General features: G+C 37.1%; 1 protein-coding gene across 9 annotated transcripts in view; it reads left to right on the top strand.

Annotated features, from left to right (window-relative positions):
* The window catches only part of PCDH15 (protocadherin related 15), a 1819045-nt gene that overhangs the window by 1269017 nt on the left and 527768 nt on the right, over positions 1 to 22260 (top strand). For all 9 annotated transcript variants that reach the window (XM_055274344.2, XM_055274341.2, XM_055274340.2 and 6 more), the window contains one exon: positions 4592 to 4711. In XM_055274344.2, coding sequence (XP_055130319.1) covers positions 4592 to 4711 — 120 coding nt within the window. The remainder of the gene's footprint in view (positions 1 to 4591; positions 4712 to 22260) is intronic.

Genomic DNA, 22260 nt, shown 5'->3' with positions numbered 1-22260 from the left:
AGTGATACCTTCAGGAAGCTATCCAAGCTGATCATCATCCCATGGATAGAATGCCCTTCAGAAAAAAAAAACAAATTTGTATTTCTGAGACTTGTTGACATGGTAAAGGATACAGAGCATAGCCATCTGCATGACAGATATTCCCTGAACACTGTGAATAATAATGTATAGGGCAATATAGATTATAATTGACAATCTGTCATGTGAAGATTTTCAACTCCCACAAAATATTCAGAAATTCACAAAGCACTAGTGTTTCATGTCTCCTATAATGAGAATAAGTAATAGTGATGTTAGTATATTTATATTTCTGAAATACATGTCTATATGTGTGTGTACATGTATAGGTACATATTTCTGGTAGGTATATTCATAAATAAAATGAATGAAACTGAATGCTGAGATCCACTATTTTTTTGAGACAGGATCTTGCTCTATTGCCCAGGCTGGAATGTAGTGGTGAGATCAAGGCTGACTACAGTCTCAACCTCCTGGGCTCTAGAAAATTTCTTACCTCAGCCTCCAGAATAGTTGGTGACTATAGGCATGCATGTGCCACCATGCTGGTCTATTTTTCTCTTTTTGTGGATATAGGGTATCACTACGTTATTTGGGCTACTCTCAAACTTGAAGCAGCAATCCTCCTGCCTCAGCTTCCCAAAGTGCTGGGATTACAGGTGTGAGCCATGGAAACTGGCCAGGATCTATTTTTTTTAAAAACATTTTTTCTGCTTCTACTTTAGTCTGCTTTTTTGCATTTGGCATAGGCCTCTTCATTAGAGCCTTTTTAGTCTTTTCAGACCTCCCATGTTTGCCCATATACCTTATCTTCTTTTTTCTTGGCTATTTCTCTCATATTAGCCTCGACCCTATTTCATATGTGAACAGGTCTACCATTTGAGCAAATCATGAAATTTGAGCAGATCATGAAAAAAAAGTATGACTGATCCATTTCATATTGCATTTTACATATGAATGGCTATTTGTACATGCTTGCACAATCTAGTAGTAGAAATAAACAGGAATGATCTGTGCTAAGACATTTGCCTTAAATGTGCAACTATGGAGGAGAGCAAACCTCACCTTGGGACACTTCCTGAGCCTGCCCATCCTCCACTGTCAACCAGTAAATACCACATTCTTGAAATGGGGGAGAAATTTTTACTGAAATTGTCAAGAAAGACAGCCATGAATGAAAGAACATGCTGAAATCTATTGCTATTACACTAATGCTTTTTATTTAATTTTCAAGGAACCTAAAATTTTGTCTAAAAAAGACCTTAAATTATATTTAGGGATGATTCATAACCTTTATATGATATCATTATAGAAAAAAGGTTTTCTCTATTCCTACAGCTAATACAATTGTTTCTCTTTTATTTTCCATTCTAAGATATAAATTAATTAAATTTATTGTAGAATCATATTCCTACTTGCAATTTTTCAGAAATAATAAAAGTATATATGGCCACACAAATATGATTAGGGAAATTTACCTGTGGCACACAAAATGAGCTCAAATCCTGAAATGAGAACATTTGAAATTGAATTACTCTTTGGATTAAGCTTAAAATTGCAACCATAAGCAAACGCATATTCAATTTTTTTTCCGGTAGTCTATTATCAATCTTTGGTAGGCTTTGTCAGCAAGTATATTTTTTGAAAGGCAATCAAAGAAATACAATGTAGAGTTTATTTTAAAGGACTACACATTAAACATTATAACAATGTAGAGTTTATTTTAAAGGACTACATATCAAACATTATACTTACAAATGTGATTTCTGCATGGAAAAAGCCATGTCAATGATGAAGAAAAATATTACTTGATGATAATATATTAAGACATCATGCTACTTTTATGTGGCCTTTTCGTCATTTCAAAAAAAAATTGTAGAGCTAGAGAAAAACATTGATCTTTTCAATAGTTTGCATCTTGAATTTAGAAATATGCCTTCAGCTTTACAAATATTACATTGTAAGGACTAAAATCTTTCAAACCATCTATTCCAACAAATTTCTGTCATATAAATATTTATTCCAGAAATTTAATCTTGATTAAGAGTGGCAAACGTAAAGTTCTCCCTGGATGTCCTATATCTTCCCCACAAGACCAATTTTATCTCCCTCAGTTGTAGGGCTTCAGGATCCTGCTCTTCAAAATGAATCTGGTCCAATAGTATACATTACCCCAGTAAGTAGATTGAAAGGCATGGGCACCCCTTTTTTTTTCTCAAAATTTCCACAGACGATACTGTTTAATTTTTTTAAATTTGTTAGTTTTATTTTGATTTTTCGTTTTGCTTTTATGTCTACCTCCATGACATGGTATTTTTTGGCAACAAAATTTTTAAGTTTGTTAGATATATGGAAACAAACCAATGTCATCCAATCATAAAATTTCATAGTTTGAAAATTATGGATACACCTGGAAGACATTATGTTAAGTGAAACAAGCCAAGCACAGATATTCAAATCCTACATGATCCCACTTGTATGTGGAATCTAAAGTAGTTGAAGTAATTGAAGCAAGACAGTATAAGAGTGGTTACTAGGAGCTGGGATATGGATTGAGAGATGTTGGTCAAAAGATACAAATTTTAAATTTCTTGAACTAATAAATTCAATAAATCTATTGTACAACATGGTAACTATAATTAATAACTGTATTTTTGAAAATAGATTTTAATTGCTCTCACCACAAAAAAGTATGTGATATGTTAATTAGCTTGGTTTAGCCATCACACAAGGTATATGTATTTTAAAACAACATGTTGTACACAACAAATATACAAAATTCTATATGTTGATTTAAAAATAAGTTGGTAATAAAAATATCAAAGTATAGCTACATAAGAATGGGTGAATATTTATAAAAGATAGGGACGTCTTTTGCAACGGGAATTCCATTAAAAAAGAAAAATATTAGAACATCAGCTTGGAAGCTATTTAGCTGACTAACATTTCTACTAAATCTATCCCCAGTGGTCCCTCGATGTCCTCACAGGTACTACTTAAACCATCTCTTCTCACTTCATTCTCAGCTCTCCGAAGTTTGCCTTTAATGCTGCCTGCTAGGAAACTGGGCCTTATAAAAACTGAATTTCCTTGTACTTATGGTTTATTTTTAAATCATAATTGTATTCTTTTCCTAAATCAGAGATTGCAAACTAGTGTGGTTGTTGAGGCAATGGGCATATTTTATTTTACCTATTTATATTTTAATGTTTAAAAATCTGTTGTCAGTCTTAGCATCAAGATATTTTATATACAATTAAAATATTAGAAGACTTGGTAGCATGGGCTCCATATTCCAAGATGGCAAGAATTTGCTGGGATTGAGTAGCAGCTACTAGTAGCAGCTACCATCTCTGAGTAGCATCAGAGAGGGCATGTTCTAACCATTTTCCACCATCTCATCATGTGTGCTTCACTCATTTACATTACCTGAGGGATCCTTGTAAAATGTGAATTTTCAGTTTCTGAAAATAAAATTGAATAAGACAACTTTTTTGTTGCCCTTAAGCTATTTTTACCATAAGGAATCCTAGTCAAAAATTAAGAGAACAAATCTCTGAGCAAACTTTAAAAGGCCCCAGTCTGTACAGGCACAAAGCTTATGTTTATTGATGAAGTGCATTTAGTTCCTCTAACAATGCAATGATTATAGGAACAAAGTGCAAAATGCAAGCACAAGAAAAGGGCAATCATCTTCTGATGTGGTGTGTGTAATGCTATTTGAGGGGTGGTATGGGAGAAGGTGATATCTAATTAAGTTGAAGTTTAACTAATGAGTAGTATTTCAGCTAAAACCTAAAAACTGGGAGGGGAGAATTGAAAAAAATTACTCTGGTTATAAGAGCACATTGTGCAAAAACCTATAGACAAAAAAAATAACGGCGATTCTCTTGTGGTCATAAGTAAGAATTAAGACTAGCCATTTAGGTCACACATCAAATCATGGTTTTGTATGCCACATACATTAAGTTCTGATGTTTTAATCCAAAATGAAAAGATGTGGCTATCTCTCCAGCTGCTGTGATCTGATCATGTTCTACTCAACCAATATCAGAAGCACTCAAGAAACTCCCAGTATTTTCTTCTAATATACAGACTATTCATTGTCCCCAGTTTCTGTTTTTCAAACTTGCCACTTGCATAGAATCATCAACCTGGATTTCATTGCTCACTCATAAATCGGTTTTTATTTTAAACTAACTTTTTCTTACAGTTTAAATTCTAGCCTGTAGGTAACATTGCATCAAGGGTTTTGAGGAGAAACAACAGATGCAATTTCTCCACAGGAGCTAACATACTAATGGCTATAAATTGGTCCGAATGTGTTTAACACGGAATCAGGGTCTTCTGTTTCTTCACCCATAGCAAGAATCACGAAGTTGGACATTTCAGACATTTCAAGAACTCCTATGTAAGGCTCAAAACTGTTCTTTTGAAACACTTCAGTTTGTGGTTGTGGGCTGCCAACTGGTATCTTCCTTTAGGTAATAAAGAGCTGATTTTTATGCTGTAAGATTTCTGGTGTGCAGTTGATAAAATGAGAATTGATATTTAAAATCTTTTTTTCTTTCAGCTCACTCCAGTTGGTACCACAATATTCACAGGATTTTCAGGAGACAATGGAGCTACAGATATAGATGATGGACCAAATGGACAGATAGAGTATGTTATTCAGTATAATCCAGATGATCCGGTATGTAAATACTATTTGCAATATAATTTTCTTAAAAGGAATAAAATTAATGATTTTTTCAGCTGATAATTATTGTATTACTCAGTAACTTCCAGAACCATATTAGTAATGATACTATTATTTTAAAATGTCTCAAAATTGAATTATTTGTAATATTTATGCTTTATTGCTAGAAGCTAATTTTTGATGGTATTTTTAGATAAGGTTTAAAATATATTCATAGGTATATTATGCCTCATTTACTAAATTTCTGTTATGTTTGTGGTCTCCAAAGCATTCTAAACAAATCACTGGAGATGAGATAACAAGTGTCAAACATGAATTTTATGCAACTTATAAATTAAAACTAATATTCTTGCTATACCTCAGGAACACACACCAAGTATTGCTAGAGTTGATAAGCCTTTAAAATTCTGGCCGTCCACCAATTAAACCAAAGATAGAGAAGAAGACAAGACAAAGCCACTAGCTATAGTCTGTTTTATTTTGTTTTTTTCTTCCTTTTTTTCCATTAGACAAGACGATTTCTTTTTATTTTTCTTTCTCTTTTTCTTTTTCTTTTTTTTTTTTTTGAGGCGGAGTCTCACTCTGTCACCTAGGCTGGAGTGCAGTGGCGCGATCTCGGCTCACTGCAAGCTCAATTTTTGTATATTTAGTAGAGACGGGGTTTCACTGTGTTAGCCAGGTTGGTCTCAATCTCCTGACCTCATGATCCGCCTGCCTTGGCCTCCCAAATAGACAAGAAGATTTCTATGTTGTTTTTTTAGGCCATGAATCGTTTCCTCTAATGATATATTATTCAAAAAAACAGACAAAGTAAGATTTTTTTTTAACTGAAGCTAGAGCTGGAAGCCCTGCCTGACATCTCCCCACTTTCTTTGAGGCAGCTCCTCAAAATCCCATGGGCCTCCCAAAGCAATTATAAATGCACTACTTAAATAAGCTTTCAAATTGAATGCATCTCTTTTATGTTTAATAAATGTTAAAAATATAAACAATGGTGAAGTTAACATTTTGCCCGTATTTTTACCGTTGTATGTTGTAGATAAGCTTTAGACAAGCAAGCAAAAACAAACAAACAAACAAAAACTCTGTTGGGATAGTAGAGACTGAGAACTCACAGTAAGATCTACATCACAAATTTATTGCATTATGTTAAGTAAGTTGTGGATGCATTTTCTCATTTTATCCTCACAAATCAGTTAAAAGTAGTATTATCTCTGTTGCATAGCAAAGAAAAACTCGTAAGTGAAGTGATTTGGGTCATATTACAAAACTACTTCTAAACTGTAAAATCCAATTTCAGTATACTCTTCGTCTATTGTGTTCTGACAAAAAAACTTGTACTGGCTGTGTCAAAATTGTAAGAAATTTGGAAAATAAGTATATATATATATATATATAAATTTTATTAGCAGGGTGAAGATCAGGTTTTAGAGTCTTTTTTTTTTTTTTTTTGCTTTGTTTCTCTAAAGAGGACTTTTTTTTAGGCAGAGACAATAAAACCAAGAGTTGGGGATATGATGAGAATGTGACAGAGAAGGACAGTATGAAGGGTTACATAAGAAATGAAGTGGGAAGTAGCAAAGAAACAGCAGAGGAAAGGGCAGCAGAAATGCTTTTTCTTAAATGTAGAAACAGCTGACTGAACATTCTATTTCTAAACCACTTATTTTGTTTGCTCTTTAGGTATTTTTTTAAAGAATTAATTATACGTGTGTGCCATGTTTCTAGCTCAAATATTATGAAGGTGACTTACTAATCTTTACTCCCCAAGCTGTAAAAATAAAACCTCCCAGCAAGTATCAAGTGACCAGTCCATGTATTTTAGGGAGATATTTATGGTATGCATAAAAATATTCAATGTTTAGATATAGTTTGAGAGCAAAAATATATTACTTTAACCTATCTTTCTGCTTAAAATGTAGACATTTAGTAAGGCTTAAATTCTTTGTTAACTGTGCAATAATTCTATCTCAATGCCTCCCCATTCCAGGGATGTGTAGGTTTGCTGTACAATATAATATGTAACTCTTACTCCCTACAGAGTGGATAAACCAATCAGCGACATGCATTTTCAAAATTACAAATGAAAAAAGAAAAATAAATAATATATGTTTTAGCAAGCTAAAATGCTCTTAATTCTGTGGATAAAATAATAAGACATCATGTCACTTAACTTAGGATGTATTGAAGGAAAAAAGATTAACCAAGGTACAATCTTAAGGAGATAATCCACTTTTAGACTTCATATAAAATTAGTGTAAACCTCAGTACCAGTTTCTTCTCTTGTAAGACCTGTGAGGAAATACATGATAAATTTTATGTTCTGCTACTACTAAATCTCTAGTAATTCTGCTTATATTAATAGCACCATAATGTGGCACTTTTACTAGTCAAAATAATAACATTTCAATAATAGCAAAATATTATAAATTCTTCACCATAACTATTTGATTTAATATATGAATAAAATTGGCATAACTAAAATCGAGCCTTTCTGTTCTGTTGCAAATCTTTTTTTTTATGTTTCAACTCTTTTTTTTTTTTTTATTTTTTATTATTTTACTTTAAGTTCTAGGGTACATGTACACAACGTGCAGGTTTGTTACATATGTATACATGTGCCATGTTGGTGTGCTGCACCCCTTAACTTATCATTTACATTAGGTATATCTCCTAATGCTCTCCCTTCCCCCTCCCCCCACCCCCCACAAATCTACAAAGAGCTTAAGCAACTCTTTTCATTGCAATACAAATGGTGTTCTAAAACAAAGAAGCAACAAGTTTGGGAATAAATAGTTGCTGAACTGATTGATCCAATTTAAAGTGAAAGTGTTAGAGTAGTGTGCATTTTCACACTTCTATAAAGAATATCTAAGACTGGGTAATTTATAATAAAAGAAATTTAATTGACTCACAGTTCCAAATGGCTGGGAAAGCCTCAGGAAACTTGCAATCACAGCAAAAGCGAAAGGGGAAGGAAGGAACATCTTACATGGCAGCAGGAGAGAGAGAGTGAAGGGGGAATTACCACTATTAAACCATCAGATCTCATGAGAATGCCCTCACGCTCACAAGAACAGCATGGGGAAAACTGCCCCATGATCCAATCACCTCCCACCAGGTCACTCCCTAGATTCATGGAGATTACAATTCAACATGAGATTTGGGTTGGGATACAGAGACAAACCGTATATTTCCACCCCTGGCCTCTTCCAAATCTCTTGTCCTTTTGACATTTCAAAACCAATCATGCCTTCTTAATAGTTCCCTAAAGTCTTAAATCATTACAGCATTAACTCAAAAGTCCAAGTTCAAAGTTTCATCTGAGACAAGGCAATTCCCATTAACTCATGAGCCTATAAAATCAAAAACAAGTTGTTACTTCCAAGATACAAGGAGGGTACAGACATTAGGTATATATACCCATTCCATATGTGAGAAATTGGCCAAAATAAAAACACCACAGGCCCCATGCAAGTCCAAAACATAGCAGGGCAGTTATTAAATCTTAAAGCTTTGAAATAATCTCATTTGATTCCATGTCTCACATCCAGGGCACACTAATGCAAAGGGTAGGCTTCCAAGGCCTTGGGCAGCTATGTCCCTGTGGCTCTGCAGGGTACTGCCCCTGCAGCTGCCTTCTCAGGCTGGCATTGAGTGCTTGTGACTTTTCCAAGCACATGATGCAAGCTGTCTGTGGATCTATCATTCTAGGATCTGGAGGAGAAAGTGGGACTCTTTTCACAGCTCCACTAGGCAGTCCCAAGTGGGGACTCTGTGTGGGGACTCCAATTCCACTTTTTCCCTCTGCATTATGCTAGTAGATGTTTTCCATGAGGGCTCCACCCCTGCAGCAGATGTCTGTCTGGACATACTGGCATTTTCAAACATCCTCTGAAACCGAGGTGGAGGTTCCCAAAGCTCAACTCTCCTCTTCTGTGTACCTGCAGGCCCAATACCACATGTAAGCCAGGCCCAATACCACATGTAAGTAAGTCATGCGGCCTGCACCTCTGAAGCAATGGCCTGAACTGTACATTTTAGCCACGGCTGGAGCTAGAGTGTCTGGGACAGAGGATGCCATGTCCTAAGCCTGCACAGAGCAGTGGGGCCCTGGTCCCAGCCCAGAAAACCATTTTTCCCTCCTAGGCCTCCAGGCCTGTGATTTGAAGGGCTGCCATGAAGATCCCTAAAATGCCCTGGAGGCATTTTTCCCATTGTCTTGGCTATTAATATTTGGCTGCTTGTTACTTATGCAAATTTCTGCACCCAGCTTGAATTTTCCCCCAGAAAATGGGATTTTCTTTTCTACCACATGGTCAGTCTGCAAATTCTTCAAAGTTTTATTCTCTGCTTCCCTTTTAAACAGAAGTTCCAGTTTCACATAATGTCTTCATGAATGCATATGACTGTATGTTTTCAGAAAAACACAGGTCACATCTTGAATACTTTGCTGCTTAGAAATTTCTCCTGCCAGATACCCTAAATCATCTTTCTCAAGTTCCAAATTCCACAGATCTAGGGCAGGGGCAAAATGCCACCAGTCTCTTTGCTAAAGCATAGCAAGAGTGACTTTTGCTCCAGTTCCCAATAAGTTCCTCACCTCCATCTGAGGCCACCTGAGCCTGGACTTCTTTGTCCATATCACTATCAGCATTTTGGATGAAACCATTCAAAAAGTCTCTAGGAAGGTCCAAACTTTCCCACATCTTCCTGTTTTCTTCTGAGCCCTCCAAACTGTTCCAACCTCTGCCCATTACCCACTTCCAAAGTTGCTTCTATGTTTTCAGGTTATCATTTTAATAGTACTCCACTACCCCAGTACCAATTTCCTGTATTAGTTTGTTATCACACTGCTATAAAGATACTATCTGAGAGTGTGTAATTTACAAAGAAAGGAGGTTTAACTGACTCACAGTTCTGAATGGCTAGGGAGGCGTCAGGAAACTTACAATCATGGCAGAAGGTGAAGGAGAAGCATGGTGCATCTTACATGCAGCAGGAGGCAGAAAGAGCAAAAATGGAAGTGCCACTTTTAAACCATCAGATCTCTTGAGAACTCACTATCAGGAGAACAGCATGGGGGAAACTGCCCCCATGAACCAGTCACTGCCTACCAGGTGCCTCCCTCAATACATGGGGATTACAATTTGACATTGTAATTTGTTTTGGGTGGGGACACAGAGCAAAACCATATCAGCTATATGGTTAGGCAGATATGAGCAGGGCAGGAGAGGACCACCCCCAGGAGTGTCAGCTGATCATCAGGTGATGGTTAGGTGGCTTTTAAACTTTTTCTGTAAAATAATAATTGGTCACAGCCAGTCCCAGGGAAATATAGTCTCCCAATATATAGAAAACACTTGAAGCTGGTGATCAGCAGCTTCCCGGTAAGAGCTTAGAAGTTGGTCAAGAGGGCTGAAGCATGCACGTTAAGAGGCAAAATGGCAGAATTTCACTAGTATGTGACGTTTTTCTGGGAATGCTCAACTGGTAAGGCAAAAATGCCTCAAGTAAGCATGCAACAACTTCAGTAAACATACTGCACATGAAGACTCTCCCAAGTGCACCAGCAGGCACTGTGCATGTGGACAGCCTGCCCCAAAAGAAAAACCAAGGGAGGAAAATTGCAAACCCCCAAACCACGCCAATGTAGAAAACCCGCAAGTGAAGGGATGAACAGGGCACTTGGATCTTTCAAGTCACCCACTTAGCTATCTTCCAAGAGTATTTTGCTTGCTTTCATTCCTGCTCTAAAACTTTTTAATAAGCTCTCACTCTTACTCTAAAACTCACCTCAATCTCTCCCTCTGCCTTAAACTTACTTCTTTCCCTAAATCACATTATTTCCTCTGAGGTTAGGACCGAGTTGCCACAGACCCATATGGATTCACTGCTGTTAACAAAAGCACTTGAGCTGTTTACCAAAAGTGTTTGGTTCTTCCTCTTTTGATACATACTAGAGGTGTACTTTTCTTGCCTGGAGAAAAGTATTTGCTTTGACTAATGAAATGTAAACTCAAAGAACCAATATACAAGTAATCATATTCCCTGCCCCTGCTGTTGTGATCAGGGAAAAACATGTTGAGGAGAAACATTCATTAGCCAATGACAACAATAAAAAGAGACCACTTGCTGATGCATATTAGATATGTAGATGTGAAGAGTAAAGAAAAAAATAAAAGTTTAAGGGTTTGTTCCTGCAGCATTCCCTACATTCCCTATCCTTTCATGGCTGATGTATTTAGAAAAAAATAATTTAGTAAATATCTTATTCTAAAAGTCCTCTAGACAATTGTTAAAGAAAAATATTATTTAATGATACATTAAAACATGGTAAGAAAGACCTTATTCAGGACCACTGCAATAGGTATAGAAATCATTGCAATGAGGTCTTGCAGTTGGAGAGAGATATTGGGCTCAACTACAAATAAAGCATGGGCAAGTGGGACTTTATAGCCAAGGAGCAGGCTCAGGGTCACTGGATGGAAAATTACTAGGAGGAAACATCAGAGACAAGGGGGATTCTGGCTAAAATAAGCTAATACAATTGTTGCTGAAGACAAGTCAGGGTGATCAGACATCACCTAAGGGGTGGTGCAGGATGATAAATCTGATGAGGTTTCAAGGTAGATCATTTATCAAAGGTTGAGGAGTTCTTGGTAAAGTGACTTAGTATGGTTCTTTGTTAAAAAGTGATTTTATGAGGAAGTACACAGGTGAGCCTAGGAGAAGATTCAGAAGCCTGATCAAGTTTGGCCAGGCAAAGAATCTTTGGCAGTCCCCACTATTGCTCAGAAGAAGAAGCATTCTTCTTTCTTTTGTATAAGTTCATTTTCTCATTTGGTCACCTTTTGTTTATTAAGCACAACTTGAATTATCTGTTGCAACTTGGTAGTAGACAATATGTAAAAATATGTACTGGACAATATATGTTGTCAGGCCTTTAATGAGGGGCATTTAATTTCTATGCAATTTCTAGTGTACTCATCACAGTTACTGTAAAATACTGTTGATTTTTTTTTGTTTAATGCCTTCATGGTAATACAAAGTAAGAGTGTCCATAATGCACTGAACTAATTCAGAGGTGTCTGTCTAATCTTTTGGCTTGCCTGAGCCACACTGGAAGAAAAAGAATTGTCTTGGGCCACACATAAATCACACTAACACGAATGATAGCTGATGAGCTAATAATAAAAAATCACTAATAAATCTTATAATGTTTTAAGGACATTTACATGTTTGTGTTGGGCCACATTCAAAGCCAACCCGGGCCCCATGTAGCCTGTGGGCTATGGGTTAGACAAGCTTGAATTAGATTGTTTTGAAAAAATAAAAGAAGAACTCTGAAATTGATAAGAATTTGTCATCGCATGATCTGCAGTAACTTTCATTTTTGAGAATTTGTCTTATATGGAAAAATCTAAATATAGGTATTCTGATATATTAAATCTCATTGTTAGCAAGACTGATAAGATTATTTATACAATAAATTATCATGTCTCTTTGTTTTTTTTTATTTTAATGCCAGACCGGAGGCATGTTTACTCAGCATTTTAAGTTTGACCTAAAGTGATAAGGAGGAGACTGATGACATGTCCCTTGTAGCAGTCTCCAGTGTACTGAGGAAGCAGCACAACATTGTTATTCACTACTGTTACTACTCAGAAAAAAAAAAAAAAATGAAGACACTTAAGCAATATGCATAAGCAGCTTCTTTCTTTGAGGTATTACAGTGGTGTTTCAGTGGATGGTAACATCTTTTATCAAGTCCTCCTGAGTAAATTGTCCTGCTTTTGTAATATGTTTGACTCCCTGTAGCTTTGAAAGAATTCAGAAAATATAAGCTATAATTTTCATTTGTAATGTGTAAGCATTTGAATTTCCTGAGTCAGGAAGTTAAACCACATTTTAATTACAAACGATTTTTTAAAACATCACCATCCTGAAATAGTTCTGTATATATACATATACATTAGTCAAAGTCCAAATTTCAGATGTCAATAAAATAAGGTTAAGCTAAAACAGTGATTACTTATTCCTAGGTAGGTTACTAAAAAAATTTACTGTAGTTTAATAATACTTTTCAGGGTACATTATATTATGAGATTCCCATGCCTCCATAAATTCATAATATTCTCATTTTACTGGAAACTCATGTATAATTAAGACATGGTGTAAAGGCCTTCTTTGTGTCAAACTTCGACCCTCAGTCTTTTCACACCAAGGCTGTGACTTTTAAGCTTCAAAACCCAACCAAACACAAATACAGTTTCCTGGGAAGTTGGCTGGAATAAGATAAGTTGAACTGCATTGTAATCATAATGTATCATTAAATGTGAATGAATCTGTTTGTATTTGTGTGAGGGAGGGTGGTAAATTTGTATTGTGAGCAAATGTTCTCTGGAAAGGAACTTGGAGGAAAGAGATTTTACTTCAGTGAACAGTTTTCAAACCATGGATATACAGCCTGTGGTTTCAAGCTAAGACACATTTCAGAGAACAAAGACAGGGTTAGGGTTTTATAGCTATACTTCCCACCCAGGTTCCCAATAAGCTGTCTTTATCCAAATGAAGGATAGATCCTTGCTTAATTCTAATTGGTCAAAACAGATGAGTCATGACTGTTCTATACACTGATTGGTTGATTCAGGTGAGCTCTGATTGGTTGATTTCCAAGCCCCAAACCAGCAGTTTCTGTCAGATGTTTCTTTCAAAGGGCTGGTGCGAAAGGGCCAGTGTAGGGATGGCATAGGGGGCAAAAGGTAGTAGTTCCAGCTGCAGTTTATCTTGGCACCAAGAACAGGATCTGTTTTTGCTTTATTGTTGTATTAGTCCGTTTTCACACTGTTGATAAAGACATACCTGAGACTGGGTAATTTATAAAGAAAAAGAGGTTTAATGGACCCACAGTTCCACGTGGCTGGGGAGGCCTCCCAATCATGGCAGGAAGTGAAAGACAGGTATTACATGGCAGCAGACAAGAGAAAATTGAGAGCCTTATAAATTGCTTATAAAACCGTCAGATCTCATGAGACTTGCTAACATGAGAACAGCATGGGAAAGACCCACCCCCATGATTTAATTATCTCTCACCAGGTCCCTCCCTCAACACTTGGGGATTATGGGAGCTACAGTTCAAGATGAGGTTTGGGTGGGGATTCAGCCAAACCATATTACTCAACACCTGGCACCTCTCAAATCTTATGTTCTCACGTTTTAAAACCAATCATGCCTTACCAAAAGTCCCTCAAAGTTTTAACTCATTTCAGCATTAACTCAAAAGCTCACAATCCAAAATCTCATCTGAGACAAAGCAAGTTCCTTACACCCATGAGCCTGCAAAATCAAAAGTAAGTTAGTTACTTCCTAGATAAAATGGGGGTACAGGCATTGGGTATACATATATATATTCATTCCGAGTGAGAGAAATTGGCAAAAACAAAGGGTCTAAAGGCCCTATACAAGTCCAAAATCCAGTGGGGCAGTCAAATCTTAAAGCTCCAAAATGATCTTCTTTGACACCATGTCTCACATCCAGGTCACACTGATGCAAGAGGTGGCTTCCCATGGTCTTGGGCAGCTCCACCCCTGGTGCTTTGCAGGGTACAGCTTCCCTCCTGGCTGCTTTCACAGTTTGGCATTGAGTGTCTGCTGCTTTTCCAGGCATGCAGTACAAACTGTCGGTAAATCTGCTTTCTGGGGTCGAGGACAGTGGCCCTCTTCTCACAGCTTCACTAGGCAGTGCGCCAGTGGCAACTCTTTGTGGGGACTTCAACCCCACACTTCCTTTCCATGCTGCCCTAGCAGAGGTTCTCCATGAGGGCTCTGCCCCCTGCAGCAAACTTTTATCCGGACATTCGGGCATTTCCATCCAACCTCTGGAAATCTAGGTGGAGGTTCCCAAACCTCAATTCTTGACTTCTGTGGACCCATAGGCTTCACACCATGTGAAAGCTCTGGGCTTGCATCCTCTGAAGCCACAGCCCGAGCTGTATTTTGACTCCTTATAGCCATGGCTGGAGCAGCTGGGACACAGGGCACTCAGTTCCTAGGCTGCACACGGAAGTGGCGGTCCTGGACCTGGCCCATGAAACCACTTTTTTCTCCTAGGCCTCCTGGCCTATGATGGGAGGGGCTGCCACAAATGTCTCTGACACACCCTGGTGACATTTTCCCCATCGTCTTGGTGATTAACATTTGGTTCCTCATTACTTATGCAAATTTCTGCAACTGGCTTGAATTTCTCCTCAGAAAATGAGTGTTTCTTTTCTATTGCAGCATCAGGCTGCAAATTTTGTGAACTTTTATGCTCTCACTCTTAAAACTGAATGCTTTTAATGGCACTCAAGTCACATCTTGAATGCTTTGCTATTTAGAAACTTATGTCACCGAATAACCTAAATTATTTCCCTCAAGTTCAAGGTTCCACAAATCTCTACGTCAGGGGCAAAATGCCACCAGTCTCTTTGATAAAACATAGCAAGGGTCACCTTTACTCCCGTATCCTCATCTCCATCTGAGATCACTTTACCCTGGATTTCATTGTCCATATTGTTATCAGCATTTTGGTTAAAGCCAATGAAAAAGTCTCTAGGAAGTTCCAAACATTCCCGCCTTTTCCTGTCTTTCTGAGCCCTCCAAACTGTTCCAACCTCTGTCTGCCACCCAGTTCCAAAGTTGCCTCCAAATTTTTGGATATCTTTACAGCAGGACCCCACTCTAGCAGTACCAATTTACCGTGTTAGTCTGTTTTCACACTTCTGATAAAGACATACGTGAGACTGGGTAACGTATAAAGAAAAAGAGGTTTAATGGACTCACAGGACCATGTGCCTGGGAGGCCTCACAATCTTGGTGGGAGGCGAAAGGCATGTCTTACATGGAGGCCGACTAAGAGAGAATTGAGAATCAAGTGAAAGTGATTTCCCCTTATAAAAGCATCAGATCTCATGAGACTTATTCACTACCACAAAAACAGTATAGGGGAAATGCCATGATTCAATTATCTCACACCAGCTCCCTCCCACAACACATGGGAATTATGGAAGCTACAATTCAAGATGAAATTTGGGTGAGGACACACCCAAACCATATAATTGTAGAAAGGAAGATCCTGTGATGCTTTGACATCTTTCTGAGAACACAGAGTATGTGACCACTTCGTCACCCAGGCGTGGCCACCTGTTGTTGGTTTTGTTTTAACTTACTTCAGTTAGTCATAGGGAGTCCATTTTGTCTGTCAGCCAGGCACATGTTTTAGCAGTGTGAAACAGAAAAAATGATCAGAGTGTTGGGACTTTCTCTTAGGAGCAAACTTAATGTTGCCTGCTCAAATCCCAGTCCCTCTTGGGTGAACAAAAATTGCATAGCCTTACTAAGTCCTCCACTTTTTACTTCAGGAAATTAGATTAGAGGAGACACATAAACAATGACAATAACAGAGGATGTTCAGCAGCTGATGGCTCAGTAGCCTGAGCTTAATCAGAGACAAGCTTAAGGCTGACTAAAGATTGATAAGGGCAAAGTCCATGCTGTTTATTGGAACTAAAACACAAACTCACAGTTATATTCAATGTGAACAAATGGGGGAAACCCAAAGAGGGAAGAGAGAGGTACAGAAAAAGACACAGAGATAGGAGAGGAGGTTTCAAAAAAAGTGTCAAAAAACAGTAAGAGAATTTATAGCTTCTTGGAGACAAAGAGAAAATCGTAATTATCGAAATTTCCACCACTTCTCAATTACAGGTCCATTGAGGCTTTTGTGCTAAGGCTCTGTCTTTAGGTCATATACCTGTGTGTGTGTGTGTGTGTGTGTGTGTGTGTGTGTGTGTGTGTTTGTTCTTTAAAAATTATCTTCTTTTGAACTGAATTTCTAGTCATCACTGCTGAAAAGAGAATATTACAAGCAATACTTATAGGTGTGAAAGGCTGAAGGAGTCTTTCCCTCTTTCCTAAAAATGATGAATGACCAAATATATCAGCTGAGAAGAAATAGTGCTAATAACCCCATATTCCACTTCTAGAGCATCTTTAACTATAGGATTCAACACCTTCTTGCAGAGAGCTGCCATTTTATCTAAACTGGTAAAAACCCATATTAGTAAAGGGGATTCTGGGGGCATGGAATCATCCTGGGAAACACACAGTTGCTAGAGCCTCAACATTCCTTCTCCCTCCGTTATTGAATGTGAATGTGTGTGGTGTGGATGTTACAGCTGTCTCCTACCCTGCTTCCCATATCTGTGATAGTGATAAATTGCTTAAACTGCCTTATGCCCTCATTTTACTAAATGGAGAATTGTCCCTTATTTGACAGTTGTTGTCACTGAACTGTCAGAAAGTAGTGAGTGGACCTTTCTTAATGGAGGCCAGGTGTTTGGGGCCTGTGGGTATTAAATCATTTAACCATAATTGGATTTTTCTCATTAATACAGTGCAGGTAGCCAGCACTTAAATTCTCATCACCCAAAAAAGCCAATGTTAGTTTGTGTTTTAAAGAGAATATCCACAACTATCAGAAAGGGGGCAATGGCCTGGCTTTAGAAATGTAAGGTTGCTTGGAGGGGGGAGGGATAGCATTAGGAGATACACCTAATGCTAAATGACGAGTTAATGGGTGCAGCACACCAACATGGCACATGGATACATATGTAACAAACCTGCACATTGTGCACATGTACCCTAAAACTTAAAGTATAAAAAAAAAAAAAAAGAAATATAAGGTTGCTTAAGTAAATGGGCATTGCTCTATTCCCAAACTTTTCTGCTTCGTTGGTGGAACAAACCTCTAAGAATGAAAGAAGAGAAAAATAAATAGCAAGGACAGAGAGTGCAGTTACTCTTAGACTTATGTAGTAAAGTGGTTTCTCAAAGTAAAACCTGAATCATCTGCATCAGAATCACCTGGTAGGTTTGTTAAAAATGCTGATTCCTGAGAATTTCTGGAATTTGGGGTAATAGATGCTAGAAATCTACAATCTTAATGATACATACGTATGATTCTTGTGCATTCTAAACTTTAAGAATGTTCTAAGTATTGTTTCTTTTTTTCATGGCTTTATCATGTATTTATTTATTTTAAAAAATCTACTTTTCTCCCTTGCTTAATGTAGCTTTTTTTTTTTTTAACTCTTTAGGTAAACACTTTAGAAATATCATTAAAGCAAGCCATTTACTTAGGGCTGATCTAATCCAGTATTCTTTTTACTAGAGGAAAAAGAAAGACTATCATAAAGATATATCTATATTTTGCTTCTAATTTTATTGATTATTATTCTATGTTTTAGAGACAGAATGAATACTCAATAATTGCCCAATTAATGAATTAAATTTAATATAGTGGCTTTCAATATGCAACATTTCAGAAGCACCATCGATCATAAAGTATATCCTATCCTTATATTTTATAGAATGCAAGTGCTAATAAAATGAAAATCTAGGCCAGGGGTGGTGGCTCACACCTGTAATCCCAGAACTTTGGGAGGCAAGGTGGGCAGACCACTTGAGGTCAGGAGTTCAAGACCAGACTGGCCAACATGTTAAAACCCCATCTCTACTAAAAATAATAATAATAAAAAAAATTAGCCAGGTGTGGTGGCACATGCTACTCAGAGGCTGAGGCAGGAGAATCGCTTGAACCCAGGAGGCAGAGGTTGCAGTGAGCTGAGATTGCGCCACTGCACTCCAGTCTGGGTGACAGAGCAAGACTCCATCTGTCTCAGTAAATAAATAAATAAATAAATAAATAAATAAATAAATATAAAAAGTAAAATTAAAACCTAAGAATCTATAAAATCTCTAAAGGATAGATTAAAATGATAAGAATTCAGTGCTATTGAAAGTGCTCTAAAGATCAATAAAGTCACTAATAACTATTATTTTTAATAATTCTACAAATGCCCAATGAAAACTGTCAACAACAAAAAAAGTATTGCAAAGATTAATTAAGTTGCTTAGCTAGAGATATAAGGATAGGTATTTCTGCATCACAGACTGAGACCCTTGAGCAATCTGTCAAGCAAAACAGAAGATCCCAAATAAGTGTTTTTTGGAAAAAATAATGTGAGATCACATCAAAGACTTAAATATAAATTACAACATGCACACGTATGTTTATTGCGGCACTATTCACAATAGCAAAGAGTTGGAACCAACCCAAATGTCCCACAACGATAGACTGGATTAAGAAAATGTGGCACATGGCCGGGCGCGGTGGCTCACGCTTGTAATCCCAGCACTTTGGGAGGCCGAGGCGGGCGGATCACGAGGTCAGGAGATCGAGACCACGGTGAAACCCTGTCTCTACTAAAAATACAAAAAATTAGCTGGGCGTGGTGGCGGGCGCCTGTAGTCCCAGCTACTTGGAGAGGCTGAGGCAGGAGAATGGCGTGAACCCGGGAGGCGGAGCTTGCAGTGAGCCGAGATCGCGCCACTGCACTCCAGCCTGGGCGACAGAGCGAGACTCTGTCTCAAAAAAAAAAAAAAAAAAAAAAAAAAAAAAAAAAAAAAAAAGAAAATGTGGCACATATACACCATGGAATACTATGCAGCCATAAAAAATGATGAGTTCGTGTCCTTTGTAGGGACATGGATGAAACTGGAAAACATCATTCTCAGTAAACTATCGCAAGGACAAAAAACCAAACACCGCATGTTCTCACTCATAGGTGGGAATTGAACAATGAGAACTCATGGACACAGGAAGGGGAACATCACGCTCTGGGGACTGTTGTGGGGTGGGGGGAGGGGGGAGGGACAGCATTAGGAGATACACCTAATGCTAAATGACGAGTTAATGGGTGCAGGAAATCAACATGGCACATGGATACATATGTAACAAACCTGCACATTGTGCACATGTACCCTAAAACCCTAAAGTATAATAAAAAAAAAATAAAATAAATAAATAAAAAATAATAATAATAAAAAAAAAAGTTTCACTGAGTAAAGTTTGCAAAGATTAGTACACAGAGAAATAAGTGATGGGATATTTAAGTAAGAGAAAAATAAGAGCAAATATCAGGTGTGAAGAGCCATGGCCTGTTTGGAGTAGACAGAGGCCTACAGTGTAAAGACATAGAGACAGGAATAATCATGTATCGAAGTGCTTTCAGCTGCAGAAAATTTACTCTCTATATATATACTAAATTAAAGATGATTTAAACAAAAAGATAATTTATTATCTATCATAATAAGTTTTTCAGAGATGGGGTAATATCAAGATTTGCTCAGCAACTCAAAGACAACACAGATCCAGGCTCTTTTTATTTTATGCTCTGCTATCACTAGCATATTAGCTATCTCTCTGAAATTAATTTTATCAATAGTCCCCAAATGGCTGCTGAAGTTCTAAATTTTATATCCTGACAGAAACTTCTATAAGCTGAAAAGGGAATTTTAGCTTCTATCTTTGCAATTAAGAGAAATTTTTTTTGTTACTCAAAATGGAATCACATGTACATTTGCAAAATACTTCCTGGTAAAAGAGAATGGAATTACTGTTTTTAAGCTAGACTATTCAAGACTCATCTCATTTAGAGACATAGCCTCCTCTGAGGCACAATGTCACCAGATATGTGAGCTAATTTGGGGTTCTGAGTCCAGAGATGAGGTAGTTTTGTGGTAAGACCACAGTATCTTCCATATTTATGCTAGAAACAAACATATATTTCTATATTATTGAGTCACTAAAATGTAGTAACCTCATAACAACACATTAGGATAGGTTTAACAGTGTAAACAGCAATTATTAACTAAGGTTTTGGCCGTATTCAACTTACATATTTAGATTAAATCATTTTTATACTCCTCTGTCATAATTGCCAGCCCCACTCCTAGATATAAGCAATGTTCAATAGGCAAAACATTAGGGGAAATGTCAAATGTCTGTTTTTAATTGTGTCGTTCATTTTCATTTTGTGTATTTATATTTTAAATTGTTACTTTTAAATGTCTGCATCCAAGAACAATTTGCAAAGCCCATTACATGAGGAGCACAGAATGAATCATTTAAAAATATATATTAATTCTGCAAAATGTACAGTGTTTGTGTGTCTTTATGCATCCCAGAGAGAAAGAGAGATAGAGAGAGAGACAAAGAGAGAAAGAAACGAGTCAGATCACAGCTGTAGACATGGAAGGCTAGACTATGCACATTTCATTGATTGAGCCTGAGCTGAGAGATTTGAATCAGCTTTTTTTTTTTTTTCATTGAGTTTAACTTCTTATGTGACTCTTCAGAATATACTTACACTAAGTTGAGGGTGTAAACACTCTCTCTCTCTCTTCCTCTCTCTCTGTGTCTCTCTCTCACACACACAGTTTTTTTTCTTCTTCCACACTTCCCTTTCCCTTTCTCTTCTCCTTCCCCTTGCCTTTCCCCCTCATTTTTCTTTTCCTCTCTTCCTCCTCATCTTCCTTTTGCAGCAATCTAATGCAGATACAAACTAAATGTTTCACCCAATGTGATGTCCATAACGAAAATCACAAGCACAAATACACAAGGCAGCCGAACAACCACAAAATATTTCAGTGAACAAAATAACACTGATTTATTGAACCTATCTAGAAACAATTTTATTATTCTTTAAAATGGCACTAAAATACAAAAGTGACATAAGGTCTTCTTAAGAAAAGAGATTTATCTGGTAAATTATACTCCCTTAAGGTGTGAATACAGTTACACTGAGGGCTGCTTTACCAGAGCACTAGTGTTGCCCTTATGACTTCCATGTTACCAGGAAAAAACTCAATCCTAGACAGGGCAGAGAATTTAACTAATGAGCAGAAGTTGTGGAACCTAAAAGAAAAAATTGATGTATAACCTGGATTTTTCTTCACAATAACGAACTGATTCAAGTTCGTGAAGTCGTGCTCTGCATAATGACATTTTGGTCAATGACATACCACATAGCAAATGGTGGTCTCATAAAATTATAATGTTGTATTTCTACTGTACCTTTTCTATGTTTCGATTACATTTATAGAGAAAATACTGACCATTGTGTTACAGTTGCCTATAGCATTCAGTACAGTGTCATGCTTTACAGTTTGGTAGCCTAGGAGCTATAGGCTATATCACCTGTCCTAGTATGTAGTAGACTGTACCACTTTAGATTTGTGAAACTACACTCTATAATGTTCACACAATGACAAAATCACCTAACAGCACATTTCTCAGAATGTACCTCATCACTGAGTGACTCATAACTGTGATTTTTGTATTTAATGCCTGAAAATACTTAAAATACAGAATGGATATCAATGTTGACAATTGATACTATGTAGAAATAATAGATTTCAGTGTTTGAATGCTTTGGTGTTAAAAAAAAGAACACAGTGAAAAGATAATATGGTAACAGGGAAGTTTTTCAGATACCTGGACTTCGATTTGGAACTATTCCAAGACTGTTGATGCATAATACTAATAATATATTAAAAACTATGTCAAGAAACAAATTTTCGGTTATTATTACCAAAGGACTCTGGGGAAACCTACTGATCAAAATTCAATGTTTGGAAATATGGTAACAATATTGACT

The sequence above is a fragment of the Symphalangus syndactylus genome, chromosome 4 (assembly GCF_028878055.3).
Source record: "Symphalangus syndactylus isolate Jambi chromosome 4, NHGRI_mSymSyn1-v2.1_pri, whole genome shotgun sequence".
Classification (NCBI taxonomy): Eukaryota; Metazoa; Chordata; class Mammalia; order Primates; family Hylobatidae; genus Symphalangus; species Symphalangus syndactylus.
This window is presented reverse-complemented; position numbering and strand designations above follow the sequence as displayed.